This window comes from Rhinoderma darwinii, chromosome 5 (genome assembly GCF_050947455.1).
Source record: "Rhinoderma darwinii isolate aRhiDar2 chromosome 5, aRhiDar2.hap1, whole genome shotgun sequence".
NCBI classification, from domain to species: domain Eukaryota; kingdom Metazoa; phylum Chordata; class Amphibia; order Anura; family Rhinodermatidae; genus Rhinoderma; species Rhinoderma darwinii.
The window spans coordinates 314,921,440-314,941,112 of NC_134691.1; the positions used below are offsets into that span (position 1 = coordinate 314,921,440).

The 19,673-nt window shown below is 41.7% G+C and overlaps 1 protein-coding gene across 7 annotated transcripts in view; it reads right to left on the reverse strand.

Annotated features, from left to right (window-relative positions):
* The window catches only part of SVIL (supervillin), a 97,599-nt gene extending 81,623 nt beyond the window's left edge, over nucleotides 1-15,976 (reverse strand). For 4 of the 7 annotated variants that reach the window (XM_075827490.1, XM_075827493.1, XM_075827491.1 and 1 more), the window contains exons 1-5: nucleotides 15,951-15,976; nucleotides 13,229-13,286; nucleotides 13,012-13,142; nucleotides 11,372-11,993; nucleotides 1,157-1,237 (exon numbers count right to left, since the gene is read on the reverse strand). In XM_075827490.1, coding sequence (XP_075683605.1) covers nucleotides 1,157-1,237; nucleotides 11,372-11,993; nucleotides 13,012-13,142; nucleotides 13,229-13,236 — 842 coding nt within the window. In that variant the 5' untranslated portion in view covers nucleotides 13,237-13,286; nucleotides 15,951-15,976. The remainder of the gene's footprint in view (nucleotides 1-1,156; nucleotides 1,238-11,371; nucleotides 11,994-13,011; nucleotides 13,143-13,228; nucleotides 13,287-15,950) is intronic. The other 3 variants (XM_075827495.1, XM_075827494.1, XM_075827492.1) reach the window with 1 other exon arrangement.
* Between the last annotated feature and the right edge of the window lie 3,697 nt (nucleotides 15,977-19,673).

A 19,673-nucleotide genomic window follows, 5' to 3' on the forward strand; every position in this document is an offset into this window, starting at 1 on the left:
AAAATTATAGAACCTGTCCTATTCTTGTCCGTAATTATAGCGATGATTCTCCCATAAAAGTCTATGGGAGCTTCCGTAAATACGGACAGCTATGGATGTGCATCCGTATGTGGTCCATATTTACGGAAGCGTTGCTATGTAACATGCTGATGACATTTGCATCCTCCCTCTGTTTTCACGGATCCGTATATACGGATGGAATACGGATGCAATACAGATCGTATTTACGGACAAACTTCCGTATATACGGATGAACTACTGATGCCTACAGAAACGTATTTACGGACAGCATTTCAGGATAGATTAAAATACGGTCGTGTGCACGGGGCCTTAGGGTATGTCCACAGAGGAAATCTTGCGGCGGATTCCGCCTCCCATTAATTTCGCTGTGAGTCACTAGCGGGAAATAAGCGTCCTGCTTGATCTTTGGATGGATTCTGTCCGAACCTCCCACTACCGACGGCAGGAATAGTTCCGTGGCGGAATTTGCTGTGGGACCGTCCACACAAACTCCGCCATGTGAACAAAGCCCAATACAAGAGGCTCGTTTCTACAACTTCACCACAAAACTTTATAAATAAATCCACAACTTTATAAAAAGGACAAGATAACATACATCCTGGTTGTTTAAATTAAATTAAATGGAAATCTGGTAAACCATTTTTTAGTACATTTCCAAATGGTAAGTTAATGAACAGATGGCACCCCTTGTAGCGGTCAAGGTAGATCTACCAACTAAAAAGACCATGAAGAAAATTAAAAAAATTGAATGCAAAAAAACTAAAAAAATAAAAAAAGTATATAAAAAGGACGGAAACTTTTAAAAATATATAAAACGCATATTTAATCTCCACAGCATTTCCTTTTCAAGGCCAAATTATTGTATTTAAATAAAAAAGGGTTACAATTTATTAGCCATTATGAAATCTATTACATTAGACGAACTTCAGTTTAGTTTTTTTATTTGCTAGCCAATTAGTTGTGCAATAAGTTTGTGGTGGAGAAAACAAAAACAGGTGCGCATGTGATGCCACAGGGCCATTCCAGTTCTGTGGTTAGGGATAAATGTGGTTAAAATTTGGATTTTGTTAAAATTTGGGAACGAGCAACCGAATTAAAATGTGAGAATTAGCCACAAAACCACAAGCTCTGGTACCTGGAGGGCCAGCTGATGAGAGACGCTGTGTCCCCATCGGAATCTTTCTGTAGGAACCACTCTGGTTTCTGCTTCCCTGCACTGTTGCATAAAAGAGATCACCTTAAAAGCGTTCCAGTAATCCAGACTCTCATATTCTGTACATTGTACCGCATTTAAATAGCACAAGGCTCACGTTCAAGTCATAAAAAGCAGTGGAGCAGGTGTAGTAAAATTGAATTTCCAGTATTTTTTGGCAAGAAAAACGGTGTAGAGCAAGTAACTTTTTATTTTCCGTTTTGGTACTGCAGAGTTTTGGAAAGGAAGACGCTTTCACATTTATCAAAAAGTATAGACTGAGAACAAACGCACAAAACAGACAAAAGCAAAGACCGAGCAGATGGATAAACTAGACCCGGATACTCAGATACAAAGATCAGATCTATTGAAGTGCAGTCTAAACACCAACAAAATCGGTAGCACTTAGAATGGTAGGTGAATAAATATATAGGATGTAAATACACAGGATTTATCACTAAAGTGTCTTTATGTTCTCTGCTGGATCTATTATATTCTCACATACATATGTAACATATATGAAAGCTTCTCAGTATGGAGGACACATGATCATGGGGCAAATAGGTTTCAAAAATTGTAGGTCACTAGTCGGATTGACGAACTCCACAGTCAGAACCTCCCCAGTCTGAAATGGTTCCTTGCAGACAATATATTTTAGGACATCTTCTCTCCCTTTGCTGTGTAGTTGAATACAGAGAAATGTCAGTTCAGCAAACTTTTGACATGTCATAGTGACATGTCAGAAGTATTGATTGGTGGGGGTCCGGGTGCCGAGACCCCCACTGATCGCAGCCAAAGAGACAAAGCACTAGTTTTTGTGATCGGCAATTCTAGTATGCCTGAAGGCAGGCTCACATAGAAAGTCTATAAGCGCGTCATTAGGCTAAAGATGCCAGTCTTCAGCCATACTAGGATTGCCAAATCGCTGTGATATTTTGGCTGGCAAAACGACGGACACCATCAGGGAAACCCGACGGAACCCATTAAAGTCAGTGGGTTCAATCAGGTGCCGTTGGTTTCGGTCACGTGATGGAGCCAGTTTTTCTATGGTTAAGCAGAAGGCAGATGTGATTACAGAGTAAACAATGAAGACTCCTATTGAATAACTGCAAGCAGAGACCTTGAAAAATGTGAGGAATTGATACAGAACATTTTGGGGATTTTTTTTTATAGCTTTTCATTACACAATTTTTATATCATGAAACCAGATCATCTCTTTTAAAAGGGGTGATCTGCTTTAGATATTCGGGCATATCCCCTTCTGGCACCACGTCTATTAGAGTAGGGAAGCATTACAGAGCAACTCATCTCACACAAGGTCCAGGAAGCTGAGATGGGAGAAGTTATTTTGTAAGGTCCTCACAAAGTAAAGCTGCCCTAAGGGCCTGTTCACATCAGCGTCGCTTTCCATTGAGTGGTTACGGAGGAGGTATCCGTTGGGTTAACCCCTCAACGGAAAGGCAAACTGAAACCTTAGCTTCCATTTGCATCACCATTGATCTCAATGGTGCCGAAAACGTTGCTAAAGGTTTCCGTTTGTCACTGTTGTGACAGGGTTCCGTTGTTTTGACGGAATCAATAGCGCACTCGCAACGTTTTCATCACCATTGAGATCAATGGTGATGCAAGCGGAAGCTAAGGTTTCCGTTTGCCTGTCCATTAAGGGGTTAACCCGACAAACCTCCGACGGAACCCCTCAACGTAAAGGCAATGCTGTTGTGAACACAGCCCACGTGCCTGCCTAGGACATGGAGGGATTACGGTGGTCACTTGTGGTATTCTAACTAACAAAGTCGTAACTCCTTGCAGAGCTAGAAGAAAAATAACCTCGGAGTCCATCATAATTATTTTCCCTTGCTGTATGCCAATCAACCAACCCAAATATTACCAAAGCAGGTAGATCCCCAGGCAGAAGAACTAAGGGGCAGATGGCCGTTAAATGTACACACTCTTGGAAGGAGCTGAGGTGGGGGGGTAGACAACACAGATGTCTTCTTTAAATCGAGAACTCCCAGCGCATATGGAAAGAAACTTAATTTGGCCAGCTGGAGGGATCCGGTTATTAAATAAATAACCATGAATTATAAGCCATTTTTCTACGTTATTCTGCCAGATAAGAGCTTAGTTTATTGTAGACTCGGCTCTACCTGTAATGGAGTTAACTAAACAGGGGGCAGCCAACAACAGCTGCATATTAGGTAATTGTATTGTGCTCTCTGGGCTGCCATGTAATGTAACATGACCCGTATGAACACGGAGACCCGGATCACACAGCGGTGGTTGGCTTGGAAGAGGCTGCGTACTGTGAGAATTTATAATGCTCTGCCTCCCATTTGAGCTTTTCCAAGGCTTGGAGAGGTAGTTTAGTGTCCAATAAACATTGAAAGTCTCAGATTTCTTCTAAGTGATGAAAATAAAGAGCAGAGAACAATTGACTAGTTCTATCCAGAGAAGAAAAAAAAGAAAAGAAAAAATGAATAAAAATAAATCCCTTCCCACGCAAGAGTCATTAGTAAAAACACATTTTAGTTTCCATAGATATAGTCCCAAACAAGAAATCTGAACTGCTCACATTTCGGGGTATCCTCAATATAAACTGATCGAAGGTTGTTCAGGTGATGGGGCCCGAGCGATCAGCTGTAATCTGCATGAAAACCCAGCACCGCCGCTGTTTAATTTCCCCTTATCTAATAATATGCTAGATAAAAATGGAAAAAGGTGGTGGAGTGAAAAGATTGAGAAAAAAAAAGGTATAACCCATGCTGTTCTGAGATCGGTATATCCAACGGCACCCTGGACTTCCGTGGTATAAGTGAAGGCCATAAAGAGGACCTGTCCCTCAGTCATATAAATCTAACTGGTTAACGGGCCTGAATAGCGCTGTCTCCCTGATTCCAGCGCATTTTGTTTTTTTTAGTCCCGGACCCTGTTCTAAAGATATGGCCCACTACAGTGTTGGCACCCTATACCGATGTAGCCATCTTTACCTGGACTCTCTACACATTAAATACACAGTGGCAAGAAACTTTAACTTGCCTTTTTCAATGGCTTTTGTTGTGTGATTTCACGTTGCAGCAAGTTATCAGAGACAAGATAAACTTGGCTACATCTGTATGCTAATTTGCTGCAGTTAGCCATCAGGGTGGAGCTAGCTGCCCTGCCTCTTGTACAAACCAAATCAGCATGAGGCAGCTTAAGGGTAGTTCATGCCCTGTTGGCTAACTAGAGCAAATTAGCATAGAGGGAGTCAACACAACAGTGGCTCTGGAACGGGGTCCAGGGAAAAAGGAAAAACCAGCGCTGGAATCGAGGAGACCGCGCTATTCAGGTCAGTTAACCAGTTCAACTTATCTGACCTAGGGACAGGTCCTCTTTACCCTACCCGTATGCATGCCTTTAAAGTAAAAAATGCCCTCACAGAAAATTTTATCCACCCTAACCCTTATAGGTGTATACAGAGCCTTATGTTATAGTCTACAATTTACAGTTGTTAATGGACAAAAGGAAAACAAGACGGACTGACCATAGAATCTAGTCAAAGTTCGTGTAATGGCCATCTAGTGCAGTTTAAAGGGGGTTTTCCCATTATATAGCGCATCGCAGATTGGTGGTGGTCTGACATCTGGGACCCCACCAATCAGAATTTTATGGCATAACCTAGCGATGGTAATGCCCTTTTAGGTAATACCTAAGTTTTCATGGCAGCACTATATACATTTGGTAGCTGGCTACAGAAAAAAAAACAACAACACTACATAAACGAGTAGATCTGCCCATTTATCCCCTTTTTCATTTGCCCTGATGAAGAGTGAAATTTACCTTCGAGATCTATGGCTACAAGAGACACGGTCATTGGAAAAACTTTTTAGTAAGGTCAGAGACATGTTGTGGTTGATGTGAGTCCAGACACTGAGCCCAAGCAGTCGCTGGAAGAACAAAGGTAAAGCAGCTTCGGCTTGCATTGGATTTCCCCGGAGAGCGAACTCCACGCCATAGAGAACCGTATGACCATATACTGTACTCTCTGAGAAGAGATTATTCTTGTCCATGGCTGGGGTCCCAGAGCCCCCCCCCCCCATGCTATTTCTATGACATGTCAGAATTGTATTATAAATGACTGACCCTTTCTACTAGTAAGATCCTAACATGAACAACCTCTTAAGTCACGTGTACACAACGACTTTGCATTTTCTTTACATAAAGGTTTTATAGTGACAGTGATTAAATCATTTCTTCGTGGATTCTCACGAGAAGACCGAGGAATAAATGGCAAAGGAAAAATAGCGAAGATTTATAATATTTCAGGAACATATGTTTTCCATTAAAATACCATCTGACATGCAGTCGCTAAATATTAACATATGGGATTTGGTTTTACTCCACAGTCATTCTGACCTGGCTACATGTAATGTATAGGAGAGCAGGGATCCCAAGAAACACAAATTAAACTATTAACTTAAAAATAATAAAAAAGTATAGGAAAAAAAAAAGCTCATTCTCTTTATTAACGCTCTGGTGTATTATTTGCATGGCTCGAAGGCACAAAGAGATTAGAAATAAACAGATAGCTAGTCTAATGCGAGACAAGTTAAATGTCAATTTAGAGAGGTTGGATATAGGGGTCTAGAAAGAAAAGAAAAAAAAGGAAGAACAAAAACCTACATTCTAAAATACAGGGACTTTGTGAACGCTTCCATACACCACTGTGAAATAACCCTCCTCTTCACCAGCGTCTAAGGCAGGGGTCTCAAGCACGCAGCCGCTAGTATCTGGAATTCCCTGACATCGCTGTCCATATATGGACAGTGTGTCAGGGTCTTGCCCAGAGCGGAGCAGAGCGCTGGTGTCGGCTCTGCTCCTGGACTCTGTGGAATTCCCTGACATCGCTGTCCACGTATGAACAGCGATGTCTGGGGCTTCCCCAGAGCCGGAGTCCCGAGCAGAGCGCTGGTGTCGGCTCTGATCCGGGACTCTGTGGAATTCCCTGACATCGCTGCCCATATATGGACAGTGTGTCAGGGTCTTCCCCAGAGCGGAGTCCCGGGCAGAGCGCTATTATCGGCTCTGCTCCGGGACTCTGGGGAAGCCTCGGACATCGCTGTCCATACATCGACAATGATGTCAGGGGCTTCCCCAGAGCAGGAGTCCCAGTGATGTCAGGAGCACAGCTGGAGTCCCAGGAAGAGCCTACTAGCGCTCTGCCTGGGACTCCAGCTCTGGGGTTGCCCCTGACATCTGTCCATATATGGACAGTGATGTCAGGAGCAGAGCTGGAATCCCAGGCAGTGTGCCAGAAGCGGCTCTGCTCTGGGACTCCAGCTCTGGGCAAGCCCCTGACATCACTGGGGCAGACTCTACAGAGGGCACTGTGGCAGTATCTGAAGAGGACACTGGCATTATCTAGGGGTGTGTTGATCTACAGAGGGCACCGTGGCCTTATCTACAGAGGGCACCGTGGCCTTATCTACAGAGGGCACCGTGGCCTTATCTACAGAGGGCACCGTGGCCTTATCTACAGAGGGCACCGTGGCCTTATCTACAGAGGGCACCGTGGCCTTATCTACAGAGGGCACCGTGGCCTTATCTACAGAGGGCACCGTGGCCTTATCTACAGAGGGCACCGTGGCCTTATCTACAGAGGGCACCGTGGCCTTATCTACAGAGGGCACCGTGGCCTTATCTACAGAGGGCACCGTGGCCTTATCTACAGAGGGCACCGTGGCCTTATCTACAGAGGGCACCGTGGCCTTATCTACAGAGGGCACCGTGGCCTTATCTACAGAGGGCACCGTGGCCTTATCTACAGAGGGCACCGTGGCCTTATCTACAGAGGGCACCGTGGCCTTATCTACAGAGGGCACCGTGGCCTTATCTACAGAGGGCACCGTGGCCTTATCTACAGAGGGCACCGATTGTTGAAATAAGCACGTGGAGAAATCTCAAATTTTAAACCTAGCGCTATTATTATAGTAATGTAGTATTATTATTCTAGTAATATAGTGTTATAGTAGTTCAAATAACTAATTAACAATAATTTTGTATTCTATCAAATTTGAAAGTAATGCGGCCCGTCAACTTCCCATTTTTTCTACATGCGGCCCACTTACCCGGCCGAGTTTGAGACCCCTGCTCTAAGGCCTCACTCACATCGGCATCTGGTTCTGTTAGACCTTTGGAGGAATCCATGAACGGAAAGACAAACGGAAACCATAGCTTCCGTCTGCAATACGATTTGCTTCCGTTGCAATTGGAGCCGTTCCAAAAGGTTTCAGGTTTGTTTTTTTTGCGGAAACAATGGCGTATTAGACTGCACTATTGTTTCCGCTAAAAAAAATGGAGACTTTACAGAACGGAGACAAACAGAAACCATTTACAACGGAAGCATTATTATTGAAATTAATAGTCTGAGAAACCCATGAATGGAAAAACAAACACAACCCAACGCTAATGTGAACGAGGCCAAAGGGGTAAAGTCACACGTAGCGTAAATACTGCAGATTTTTTCGCAACAGAGCACAAATCTCAACCACGCTGCGGAAATGAGCGAAAAAAAAAGAAAAAACGCTCAGAAATTGACCCGCGGTGCGGTTTTTTTTTTTTTTGTTTTTTTTTTAAATCCGCAGCATGTCAATTGTATTTGCGTAATCGCTGCTTATATGTTGTGGGTTTTCCTCATTGGATTCAATAAGGCAAAACCCGAAACAAAATCGCAGATGTTGCAAAGTTTGCAGCAGAAAAGCTGTGATTCCGCCGCAAAAAAAAACCTCTGAAAAAAAACAAACCACCTTATACTTACCCAGAATTACTCTTCATCCAGGCTGCCCTCTTGAGGTGACATTTCATCCCATGTGACCGCTGTAGCGAATCACAGGCTGCAGCGGTGACATGGGCTGAAACGTCGTTCCAGGAGGCCGGACTGCAGGACGACAGAGGGACGAGTCTCCATAACTATACAAGTATGACATTTTTTATTTTATTTTTTTATTCGTTTTCCGCAGCGGATTTTCCTTCCGAAAAACTGCACCACAATCAGAATTCCCTGCAGCTCCCAGGCCGGACACAATCTGCTGAATTGACGAATACCATGTCAAAAACTGGCAGGGGTAAGATTCAAGGGCTCTCAGGCTGTTTAGTCATTAAAAGTTTTTGGCCAAGTTCCCATACATTTTTAAAATTTGATGCAATGTTTTCTACACTAAGTGCGATTGTGGAGTTACTGCAGGCTACAATTATTGTAACAATAAAAATCAGCACTACAGAATATGTAGGCGCTATGTAAGCAACAAGAAAAAAAAAAATAAGCTTTCTCTGCACGGCTTCTGTGCACTTGATATGCCATCACTTACTGATCGGTGGAGGTCCAGCTGCCAGGACCCCAATCAATCCTCAGAATGAAGGAACGCAGCGCTAGTGTAAGCACCATAGCTCCTTTACAGTAATTACCTCTGAACAACAGGGCGGAGGTCAGACCCCCACGAGTTATAATGTTATGGCGTTCGGCCACCTTAATACGCTCGCCCTATTTGAGTGTGCACGTTTATGGGGAAGTTGGGGGTAATTGCCGACACCTATACGGCCAGTTACCAATGTGATATTTTCACTCACATTAAATGCAGGAAAACGTGAACTTTTTATCTTATGTTGCACAAGGCTCTGAAGACCAAAAAAAGTTTCATAGCAGCCCCCCCCCCCCCATAACTAGACACATAAATCAGACTCTCTTAAGAAAGTTTATCTACAAGAGGGACGGTAACGCTTCTTTAGATCAATTTTCCAAGGCCAAGAACAGTCTCCACTATCAATACACTCATTTATATGCAGAGCAAGTGTCGTCTCAGATCAGGACTGCGTTCCTGGAAACGAGCACATCATTTTATCATTACTGGATGTCAAAGAAAATAAATCATTCCAGATTTCATTTCTGATCGCAGGAAGTTAAATAAAATCTGCTAAAGCGAATATTTGATTGGTTTCTGATATGGGACTCCCTGCAAAATCTATTCAGCTCAACCATATAGACAAGTGACGCCAAAACTGACAACAAATACCTTAAGGGGGAGTTTATCACGCAAATCGACACCAGTTTTGCGACCTCTGCATTTTTATGCTGCATACGGCACTTTAAAAAAGGTGGGCGGGACTAAGAGGGTGGGTGGGTGTGGCCAATTGCAGCCCAACAAATTATAATATATGCCAGAAACTGGTGTAAATTATAACAAATCTATTCCAGTTTATAGCTGGCGTAGATTTCTCTTTCTGGCGCAAGGACAGCCAGAGATGTGCATAATTTATTTAGTTGAAATATAGAACAGGTCCTATTTTATTCAGTTTTCACAGATCCCTCGATAGTCTCAAGTCTGTGGGGATCTGTGAAAACGGGACGCATACTGGGACAAATTGGACGTGAAAAACTGCCGTTATTCACGTCCGAGTTTCCCCACGTTCCTCTAAATTCGGCCCTAGGGATGCTGCACAGGGGGATGGCACACTGCTGACACGGTGCACCTATATTAATTCATTTCCCCCACTGCTTTATCATAATCTGTTATCTGTGCTTTAATATAGGGCTACAGGAAAATAAACTGCATTACTTATCCTAATCTACACTAAACCAAACACAAAAGAGAAAATTCAAAGTTAATTTCTGCTACATTTGTACTGTAAAAACGTGATGGATTTTAATTATGGTTGCCATACAGGCCAGTGCTAGTTAATAATTCAGACAGACTGCAAATAATGGATGTGTATACAAATAAGTCCATAAATAATTAAAAAAAACCTTTAGATATGTGCACAGATGAAACTCAACCATGAACAGACAATAACCCAACCCATCTTTAAAACCCTTCCTGCCCTACAGAAAATGATGTATCCACCTGCAATATGGAAGCAGTGCCCCTGTGATAGATCAGACAAGCTCTCGTTTTCCAAGTAAACTGTGCAAAGAGCAATCTGCTACTGATAAAGTCAAAATGAGAGGTCTATGGCATATAGACTGGCAGGGATATTCGATTGAGAAATGTTATTTGGAGAATACAGGGGCAAAGCATTCAAAAGAATGGAAATATGCCAGTCAGAACATGCCACGAAGGCATCTACAAAATATAAAAAAATATTTTGTGGATGACTATACCACAACAAGGACACTATTTAATGAAATCTAATGCCCAAATTTTTTTGCCGATTATAAGGCATCGGATATGTTCCCACGCCTGTAATAAGCTCCAGCATCTGTGCTACAAATTACTGCATCAAAGCACCCGAGCTGTATCCTTAACCATTACCAACGGAGTGCAAACGTGGTGGTCCTCAGCCCGATCACCAACAGTGACAAAGTATCTTAGCATTTGTGTGTCAGAATTAATCATGAGAGTACAAGTATATGTATTTGGGGGATGTCATCTCAAGTGACAATCTACAAGAGTGAATAAATGATGGCTACGACGGTCAAGCCAAAAACATTTCATTGGTTAAAAAGAGAAAAAGATCTTGTGCCATAAAATGGAACCTTAGAGGGTTTGGACAGACCTAAGTAAAAGCAGAACTGTTCACCTGGTCAGGATGTGCTGGGCAGGCACAACCCTGGATAAGTGAATAGGCTGCTGCTTTCCCTGGTGACAGATCCATGGGCACACAGCCGTAATCGGATGCAAACAATAGGTAGAAAACAGGGTGATTGCAGCGCTGCTAGATATAACAAAAAGGACTTCCAGATGAAGATCGTGGTATTTATAAATAACAGAACGCTTTTCAGCACCAAACCAGAGCTCATAAAGTCACTAGAGCCTGATGAAGGCTCCAGTTTGCAGCTGAAACGTGTTTTCTGTTATTTCCCAATGAATATCACTCTTTACCTAGAAGTCCATTTCGTGAGGTCCAGCAGGACTACAATCGCCCTGTTTTTTTCTACCTATTGTTTGCAAAAAAACATTTCAGGGTATTTATTTTCTACATAAAGAAGGTGAGGTGAGAGACAGAAAGGACACATTTTGATGAAGAACCCTTTATAAAAAGAACATTCAACTCATTGCTAGAATGGGGTCAGATTTGGCCAGTTTGCAAAACCTATGATACAGGTCTGTACTATATAGCCCTCCAAAAAATATATTTAAAAAAAATCCTGTTTTGGAAGAACATTAACATTAGATTCTTGCTTACCCTTGCCTTGGGTCAGTCTGGTGTTCTGCAGAGATGGAAACTGGGGAAGAAGACCGCTTGGGAGAAGTCTGGGATGCATGACAAGGGAACTTGGGCGAAACTGGTGCTTCTCCTAAAATGTTTCCCGGCCCATGTGAAGAAACAGTGGTAGGACCATCTACCTGTGAGGTTCCATGAAACTGGTTATTATTTTCCAGGTTTTGGAGAGCATCGCGGGGTGACACATTTTCGTTAAGGTCATGGTGTTTAGTGTCAGGGGGCCGAGCCTTCCTGCTCTCGGGCCGATACATATAATCAGAAACATCGTCCCTGGAATAATCATCCTCAAAAATTCCTGACCGTTTCTCGGAAGTGTCACTGTCTTTCCTTGTTCGTGTATACCTAGACTGGTATTCTGAATCTCCTTCAGGGTCCAAAGGAAGGCCATATTTTTCAGCTAACTGTCGCCTACGTTCGGCTTTGTATCGAGCTATCCGATCTGCTTTAGATTCTGTTTCTTGTACATCCATGTTTCCTAGAACACTAGTAGTCTCGGCCTGAACATCTGCTGCTGGATTTGGATATCTTAAATTTGAATGTGTTTCTACTGAAGACTCTGAGGTTGCATCATCATTTGTGTGTCCTGGGAAAAGAACCCAAAAAAACTTCAGCAATAAAATAATAAAAAGTTTACGCCAGCTCTGAGAGAAGCTTCACGGAATCACTGCATGTTCCATGTAAGCAAATATCAACTTCAAAATCAAATATTAATCACCTACATAATAAACAAGCAGCATAACCAATGGTAGTTGACTGTTGTTCACATGTTCATATTAATTATTCATCCCAGTCATCGACTTATGAGGCAAGAACTCACATAAAATGTGCCTTCTAGCTTTCCGGAAGAGGAATCTCTACGATTCTAAGAATGGGTAGCGTTTAATTATTTTATTTTAAAAGTCAGTGACGTGTCAGAAGTTTTGATCGGTGCGGTTCAGGTTGTTGAGATCAGAGGCAGAAGCGCTTAGCAGAGTGCTGTGCCCCTCGGCAATGATCAGCAGAGTATAGACTTTCTATGAGCTCATGCACTACTCGGCTTTTCTTTTGGCTTTCCTAATAGAGCAAGTCCAAGCTGTTCCTGATCTCAGTAGGAGTCCAGGACCCCAACCAAACAATACTTCAGACAAGTCAGAAGTTTTTAGAAATGGCATGTACCCTTAAAGCAATGCCATAGACATGACCAGAGTTATTTAATATGCAAAATTTATAGTAAAAAGCTCAAGGATTACATGGAGGGCAGATGCCCTGGGGCACCCACCATCTGCACTATACTGTTCAAAAATCAAACTAAATAAGTTTATCCTCAGCTCTGCCACTCTTGGTTACGGTTAGGAACATGGTGCTACCCAGACCAGCACCAACTTAGCCTAGTTTTCTTCTGCACTTTGTATGTAATATTACTGAATTTTTACTCGGTTTGTGAAAAATCAGGGAGTGGTCTCCACGTAAAGTGCCCCTACAAACTATTTTGCCCAGTGACCTCTACCAATGTTGACCGGCCCTAAGGAAAAAAGATGATGGAACCCTGTAAAAGGAAAACCTACAAGGTTTCTATAATTTCACCATATGCAGGTGGAGGAGAATATGTTGACATCTCGTACCTACAAGAGGGCTATATGCATCGGTGGCTCGCATGTATCTTGGAGTGTCTTCCTCCAGTAGCCTGTTCTGTAACATTATCGGTGGTGCTTCATTTTCAATGCCTTCCAAACGTCTTGCAATTCTTTCCTTTCTGAAAAAGGAGGAGAGGACGTTCATAACACATGGAAATCCCCTATTCATTTCTATCAGGCCTACTAAAAAGCACATGGAACTCACCTCTTCATTTCTGTAATTACTCTCCTGTTGGGCTCAAATAGTTTTCTTAACTCTGAAACTAAAGTGAAGAAATGCTCTTGTAAATAGAGAAATGAGGCTATCTGAAGGTTAGGAGTCCGCTAAATAATACATCGCTAGCAATATATTATAATATAGGTCGTGAAATCTATTAAAAACTGCTGGTAAAAATCAAAGGAATCTTGGAATAAGTTTAGACACTTTGATTTTGAGTAAAATTTAACTAGTTCTGACCGAATTTATCAATAAAACATCCAAACTAACCACCTACTGCCATCATTGTAATGCCCGACCAATGCCCTCTGCAACCAGAACCCCCAGTTTGCAGGGCCCAAATTGCAAAACAATTACAAATTGAGTGAATTAAACGCGATTGGATAAGTATTTACAGATACATACGGATCCACTATGCCCATTAATAGTTGTGGTAAAGGTCAACATTGCTTCCATTTATTTTAGATTTGAATAGAAGTTACATAGCTGTGTGGATGCAGCACCTCCACCATTAGCACCTATAAGAAATACCTACATCTATAAGATCAGTACATGTCATTTTATATAAATTAGCGTAAGAGAAAGTTTTATGGCATCAGTGTGACCAGGACTACATTTTTATTTCTTTTAAAGGTTGGATACAAGTTCACTATATGAGACAGTTAATTGGGGGGACACCACATTACATCTATGGGCAGCACGGTGGCTCAGAAGTTATCACTGTTGCTTTTGAAGCACTGGGGCCCACAGCACGTTACATAGTTAGTACAGTTGAAAAAAAACACATGTCCATCAAGTTCAACCAAGGGAAGGGAAAAATTTCTACACATTGACATAGGAGCTGATACTTTTTTGTTCTGGGAAATGATCTAAGCCTTTTTTAAAGCCATCTACTGTCCCTGCTGTGACGGCTCCTGCGGTGACTATTCCATAGATTCACAGTTCTCACAGTAAAGAAGACTTGTCACCTCTGCAGGTTGAACCTTTTTTTCTCCAGACGGAGGGAGTGCCCCCTTGTTTTTTGAGGGTTTTTCCATGGAACAGGATTTCACCATATTTTTTGTATGTGCCATTAATATATTTATATAAGTTAATCATGTCCCCCCTTAGTCTTTTTTCAAGGCTAAATAGGTTTTTCTTTCTTTTAATCTTTCCTCATAACTTAGATTCTCCATGCCCCTAATTAGCTTCGTTGCTCTTCTTTGTATTGGTTCCAACTCCAGGGCATCCTTTCTATGAACTGGAGCCCAGAACTGGACTGCATATTCTAGATGAGGCCGCACTAATGCTTTGTAAAGTGGTAATATTACATCCCTGTCCCGCGAGTCCATGCCTCTTAATACACGACAATATCTTGCTGGCTTATGAAGCAGCTGATTGACATTTCATGCTGTTATTTAGTTTATGATTTACAAGTACACCCAGAAGTGACTCCGCCAGTGTAGCGCCCCCTAGGACATATGATGCATGCAGGTTGTTGGTACCCAGGTGCATAACTTTACATTTATCTACATTAAACTTAATTTGCCAAGTGGACGCCCAAACACTCAGTGCGTCCAAATCATCTTGTAATTTACTAACATCTTCCATAGACTGAACTATATTACATAGCTTTGTGTCATCTGCAAAAATAGAAATAGTGCTATTAATCCCATCCTCTATATCATTAATAAATAAGTTGAATAATAGTGGTCCCAGCACTGAACCCTGGGGTACACCACTTATAACCGGGGACCATTCAGAGTAGGAATCATTGACCACAACTCTCTGGATACGGTCCTTGAGCCAATTCTCAATCCAATTACAAACTATACTTTCTAAACCTATAGTCCTTAATTTACTCATTAGACGTCTATGAGGGACAGTGTCAAAGTCCAAAAACACTATATTCACAGCGACCACCTCTGTCTAGGCTTCTGCTCACCTCTTCATAAAAACAAAATCAGGTTGGTTTGACAACTTCTGAGTGAAAAAGAGCGAAAGAGAGCGAAAAAGAGCGAAAGAGCGAGCGCGCACGAGTGTGAAAGGTGTCTGCGACAGGGAAATGGTGAGCCCCATTGGGGAAAAAAAAAAGGCATGGTGGATGAAAATCTGTGTACAGCGTTTGTGTGTGTATACGGTAATAACCTGGAAATTATCTTTATCTGACAGCTCCATCCAAAATCAACCCTGGTTAACCCAGCAATACAACAACCGACAATATTACCCGATAGATGAAGCTAAACCCTGCAAAGTGTGCTCTGCTTCTAAAGTCTTTGAGAGTATATAGATTTACATTTCTTCATAGCTTCTTTACAGATGAAAAACACAACTAACCTACTGTGGCACCTTTCTAAAAACAATCCTCTAAAAAACAAAAAAAACTTATAACCATGGAGAACAACTATAAATTTAATATAAAACGTTAACCCCAGATCCGGATGCCAGATGATCAACTGGGAATAGTAACGTGAACTTTCTTTAGAGTAACCAGGATATAAAGAGTCAGGAAACGGTGTTAGAGGAACGGCTTCCAGGTTTCCATATCTCAGAGTTTCCATGATGTGTGTCAGAGCCGAGAAAATAATCTGCTGGCTCCACATCACGCAACACTTCTAATAACCAAGTCATAGGAGGATATAGTGAACTTTTACAGAACGTACTTCTATGTTTTCTACGTTCACATCTCTCGCGGTGGCTTTGTCGGTGATCAGATATTAAAAGGTCTTACCTTTCGGAAGTACAGCGAGTAGGTGTGCATCAATATCCTTTGAGTTGTTTTCAAAATCTCCTTGAATTCCACAGTCTAAGGGTTTTTGGAAGCTAGTTTTAGGGAAATAAAAAAGAAAACCTATCACCGATCAAGCACTGCTACATTTAAAGAATACGAGTTAGGTAAAATACAACATGGCGGCCAAATACAATACTGTGAGACTTTACCATTGGGATGTTGTATACTTTTGTACTGTACTTTGGAAAAATAAAAACCAAGTGAATTTCAACAAGGCTGCCAATATCGCAAACCGTGACCGTCACCGACTTTTACCAGACTCCTAAATATCAATACAGCAATTTTGCATAGAATGTAATGATCTATCCATTGCTTCTATATTGCTGCATAACCAAATAGATTTGCTGCTCAGGATTCTTGCAAAGCTGGGTGAAATATCAGAGGAAACCATCATTACTTACGCATTTCTTGTCATTGCAACTATTTCCAGAAACAGATATAACTAAGAAATAACTAAGAGTAGAGAAGGTGCATGTATTAACCTCATTGATTCCTAAAAGTTTATTGGATCTCTGGGTCCTGTGAAATGCCCAGAAATAAAAAAACAAAACATACGGAAACAATTTATTCAAGTCCATGTAATATATCAAAATTCACTTATATGCATTTATAATTGTGTCAAGTAGGTGCACTATAACCTGAATGCACAGATATTCAGATGTTCTATTTAGTTACAGCCTACAGGTGGCAGCGTGGTTATTTTACAGCATTTTAACAAAATTTGGCCATTACAGCACCTATGGGAGCAATTCCGTGGTTCTTGCAGGTTGGGCATTTGCTATACTTGTGGTACAGATCACACAGCTTTCCAGGTGTTCTAAACCCTTATTTTTTTCTAAAAATAAGGTGTTTTTTTTATTGCTGATCTAAAAACTTAAGGTGGACATACACATGAAAAAAACTTTACGGGGCAGCAAGCATGTTGATTTAAATGGGCAGCGGGGCATACGTTGCTTCCAGATACATCTGGCAGCAGATTACTTCCAGTGGGAGCAAAGGATTGGGAAAGTTGAAATTCAACATATGTAGTAAAAAGGAAAAGTTATCCAGCTCCAGTGTCCAGTTGTCCTCTGTGGTTCGATGCACGGACCCCAATCAGGCACAACGTGTATTAACAGCGAAATAGAAGTATGAACCAACGATCTACTTGAAAGTACAAGGACTTCATTAGAAAAGAAATTCATAAAACACCAGGTATGGTGAAGTGAGGATACAAGACCACTTACGCGTTTGAAACATTGACTGTTTAATTAAATACTTTTCTAAAAAAAAGTCCTCGCACGGTGAAGTGGATCGCCATATCATGCTTTTATTTCACGGAAATCCAACATGCCTGACGCCTCTATCCTCCAACGTCTACAGTCGTGGCAAGTCAGAGGGCCCCATACACATTACATTGCCGGGTTTGGCCAAGCTTTGTCCATTATGTATGAGGACCACATTTAAAGGAGTTTTTTCTACAAGTATTCTTGAAAATGTTCTTCTAAAATTACTTTTGCCTGTAAGAATATTGCGCCAGCACGTAAAAAAATATGCATAGGTACGTATTAGAGCATACTAGAAGTATGGCCTAATAGGACTTTACGAAGATCCCCAGGGCTGGCCCTTGTAAATTCCTGAGTGGTCTCCATGACACAAGCCCAAGTTATTAAGCCGCTGGGACTGGCGATAACGGTTATAAGGTGGCTCCACACCTTGTACAGTGCGGAGATCCTGTTTGATCACATAACTGAAGGTTATTTGCTGGGATTGGAGGTTTTAACCATAATACACAGCCCTACTCCCCACTGTTGCAACTCCTGGGATGGTCATTTTCAGTTTGGGCCGGGAAGGGGTTATTTTATCAAAACCATGTTAATCTGAGAACCCCCACGGTGACCCCCCCCCCTCCTTCTATGAGGTATGTATACCTTACAAAATGAAAAAACGTGTTTAAAAAAAAAAAAGTTGTCAAAATTAACAAAACTTGCCTAAAAGGACAATTCAATGACCTACAAGTGGTTACTTTCTACTTTTTTCATCATAAGAATTTCCTCTAGACCGTATATATTTTCTATTGCTTTGCTTGTGTCGATTTTATCCTATTGCTAAACTAACATTGGAGCTTATATAAAAACTATAAAATACCCGGTCTAATTTTTCATCCTTCAACAGGGAAATTTATTTTGAAAGCATTTGACACTAGATTAACTTCTCGATACTGAAACCCACCAGAGAGGCACGGGGTCACGTCTGTAATAGAACCGTTAAATGAAAATAAACTGGTCATGTATCCTGTGGAAATATGACATCACTGCTGACCGTGTTTATTAGTGGAAGGGTGGAAAGCTTTCGAAATGAGTATTCTCTGGTCCCATTCTATCCAAACAAATTTCATCAAACTGTAACGTGGGACCAACAAAATGTCAGCAAAGCCCTGCATGAACGGACGCCAGTTCTAATAAAGCATAGCCGATTATCACGTATAAAGACGAGAGCGCATGGTGGATAACGCCAGCGCAATCCATGTAAATGCTGATAGAATCATTTGATTATTAGAAGTGACGTGGCCTCAGGCTTTAAGGAATTCAAAATGAAAAACTCCAGTATCCCCTTGGCCTGCTGAATGGGAAATCTCCAAGCGGCCGGGCACAAAGAGAGCTCAGAAACTTGCATAGATAAAAGGATTCTAGGCCGACGTGGGGTGGAGGAATGTGCGTTGGAAGAGGATAAAACCCGAATCCAATGCCCTCTTGCTCAGAAAAGGAAACAGATTTGGCTTGTATTCCGTGCTCTTGGGATGCTGTGACCACACACACACTGAACTGGCTCCACTCTGCTTACTCATCAAATGAAGGGTGTGAGCTCAAAAACTGCACACACAAAAAAAAGGAAAAATAAAACAAAACTTTACAAAAAAGGAGTTATTTTATACTACGTATTGGCAATCATGCAAGTTTAGTTTTTAATTGTACCTTGAGATTTTTCTTAATTGAAGTCTTGAATTTTTATGTCTGATTGGGCCTTCTCTGTTAAAACCTTAGGAAACAAACAAGAAAAAAGGTAAGAAAAATACACTAAAAGATCATTAGAATACTAAGCACTTGGACGATCACAAAGTAGGTTACATAAAAATACAGATCTCTGCAATACTCACTCATTTTAATACCAATATTTTTTATAATTTCAACATTTTTTAAAAAGGAACTAAAAAAGTCCAGGTTGACCGGTACAGTTTTTGGCGCATTTCTTTTAGGGCCTATTCAAAACGAACTTATAATACGTTCGTGCTACGCGCATGATTTTCACGCGCCTCGCACAGACCTATGTTAGTCAATGGGGCCGTTCAGACGGTCATTGATTTTCACGCAGCGTACCTCCGCTGCGTAAAACTCGCGACATGTCCTATATTTGCCCGTTTTTCGCGCATCACGCACCCATTGAAGTCAATGGGTGCGTGAAAACCGCGCATGGCACATGGACGCACTTCCGTGCGCCGCGCGTGATGCGCACTACAGTAGTCAAAACTATGAATGAAAACAGAAGCACCACGTGCTTTTCTGTTTACTAAAATAAAAACAGAGTGTCATAATGATGGCGGCTGCGCGAAAATCACACAGTAACGCATTATATACTGCTGACACACGGAGCTTTTATGGACCTTTTGCGCGCGCAAAACACACG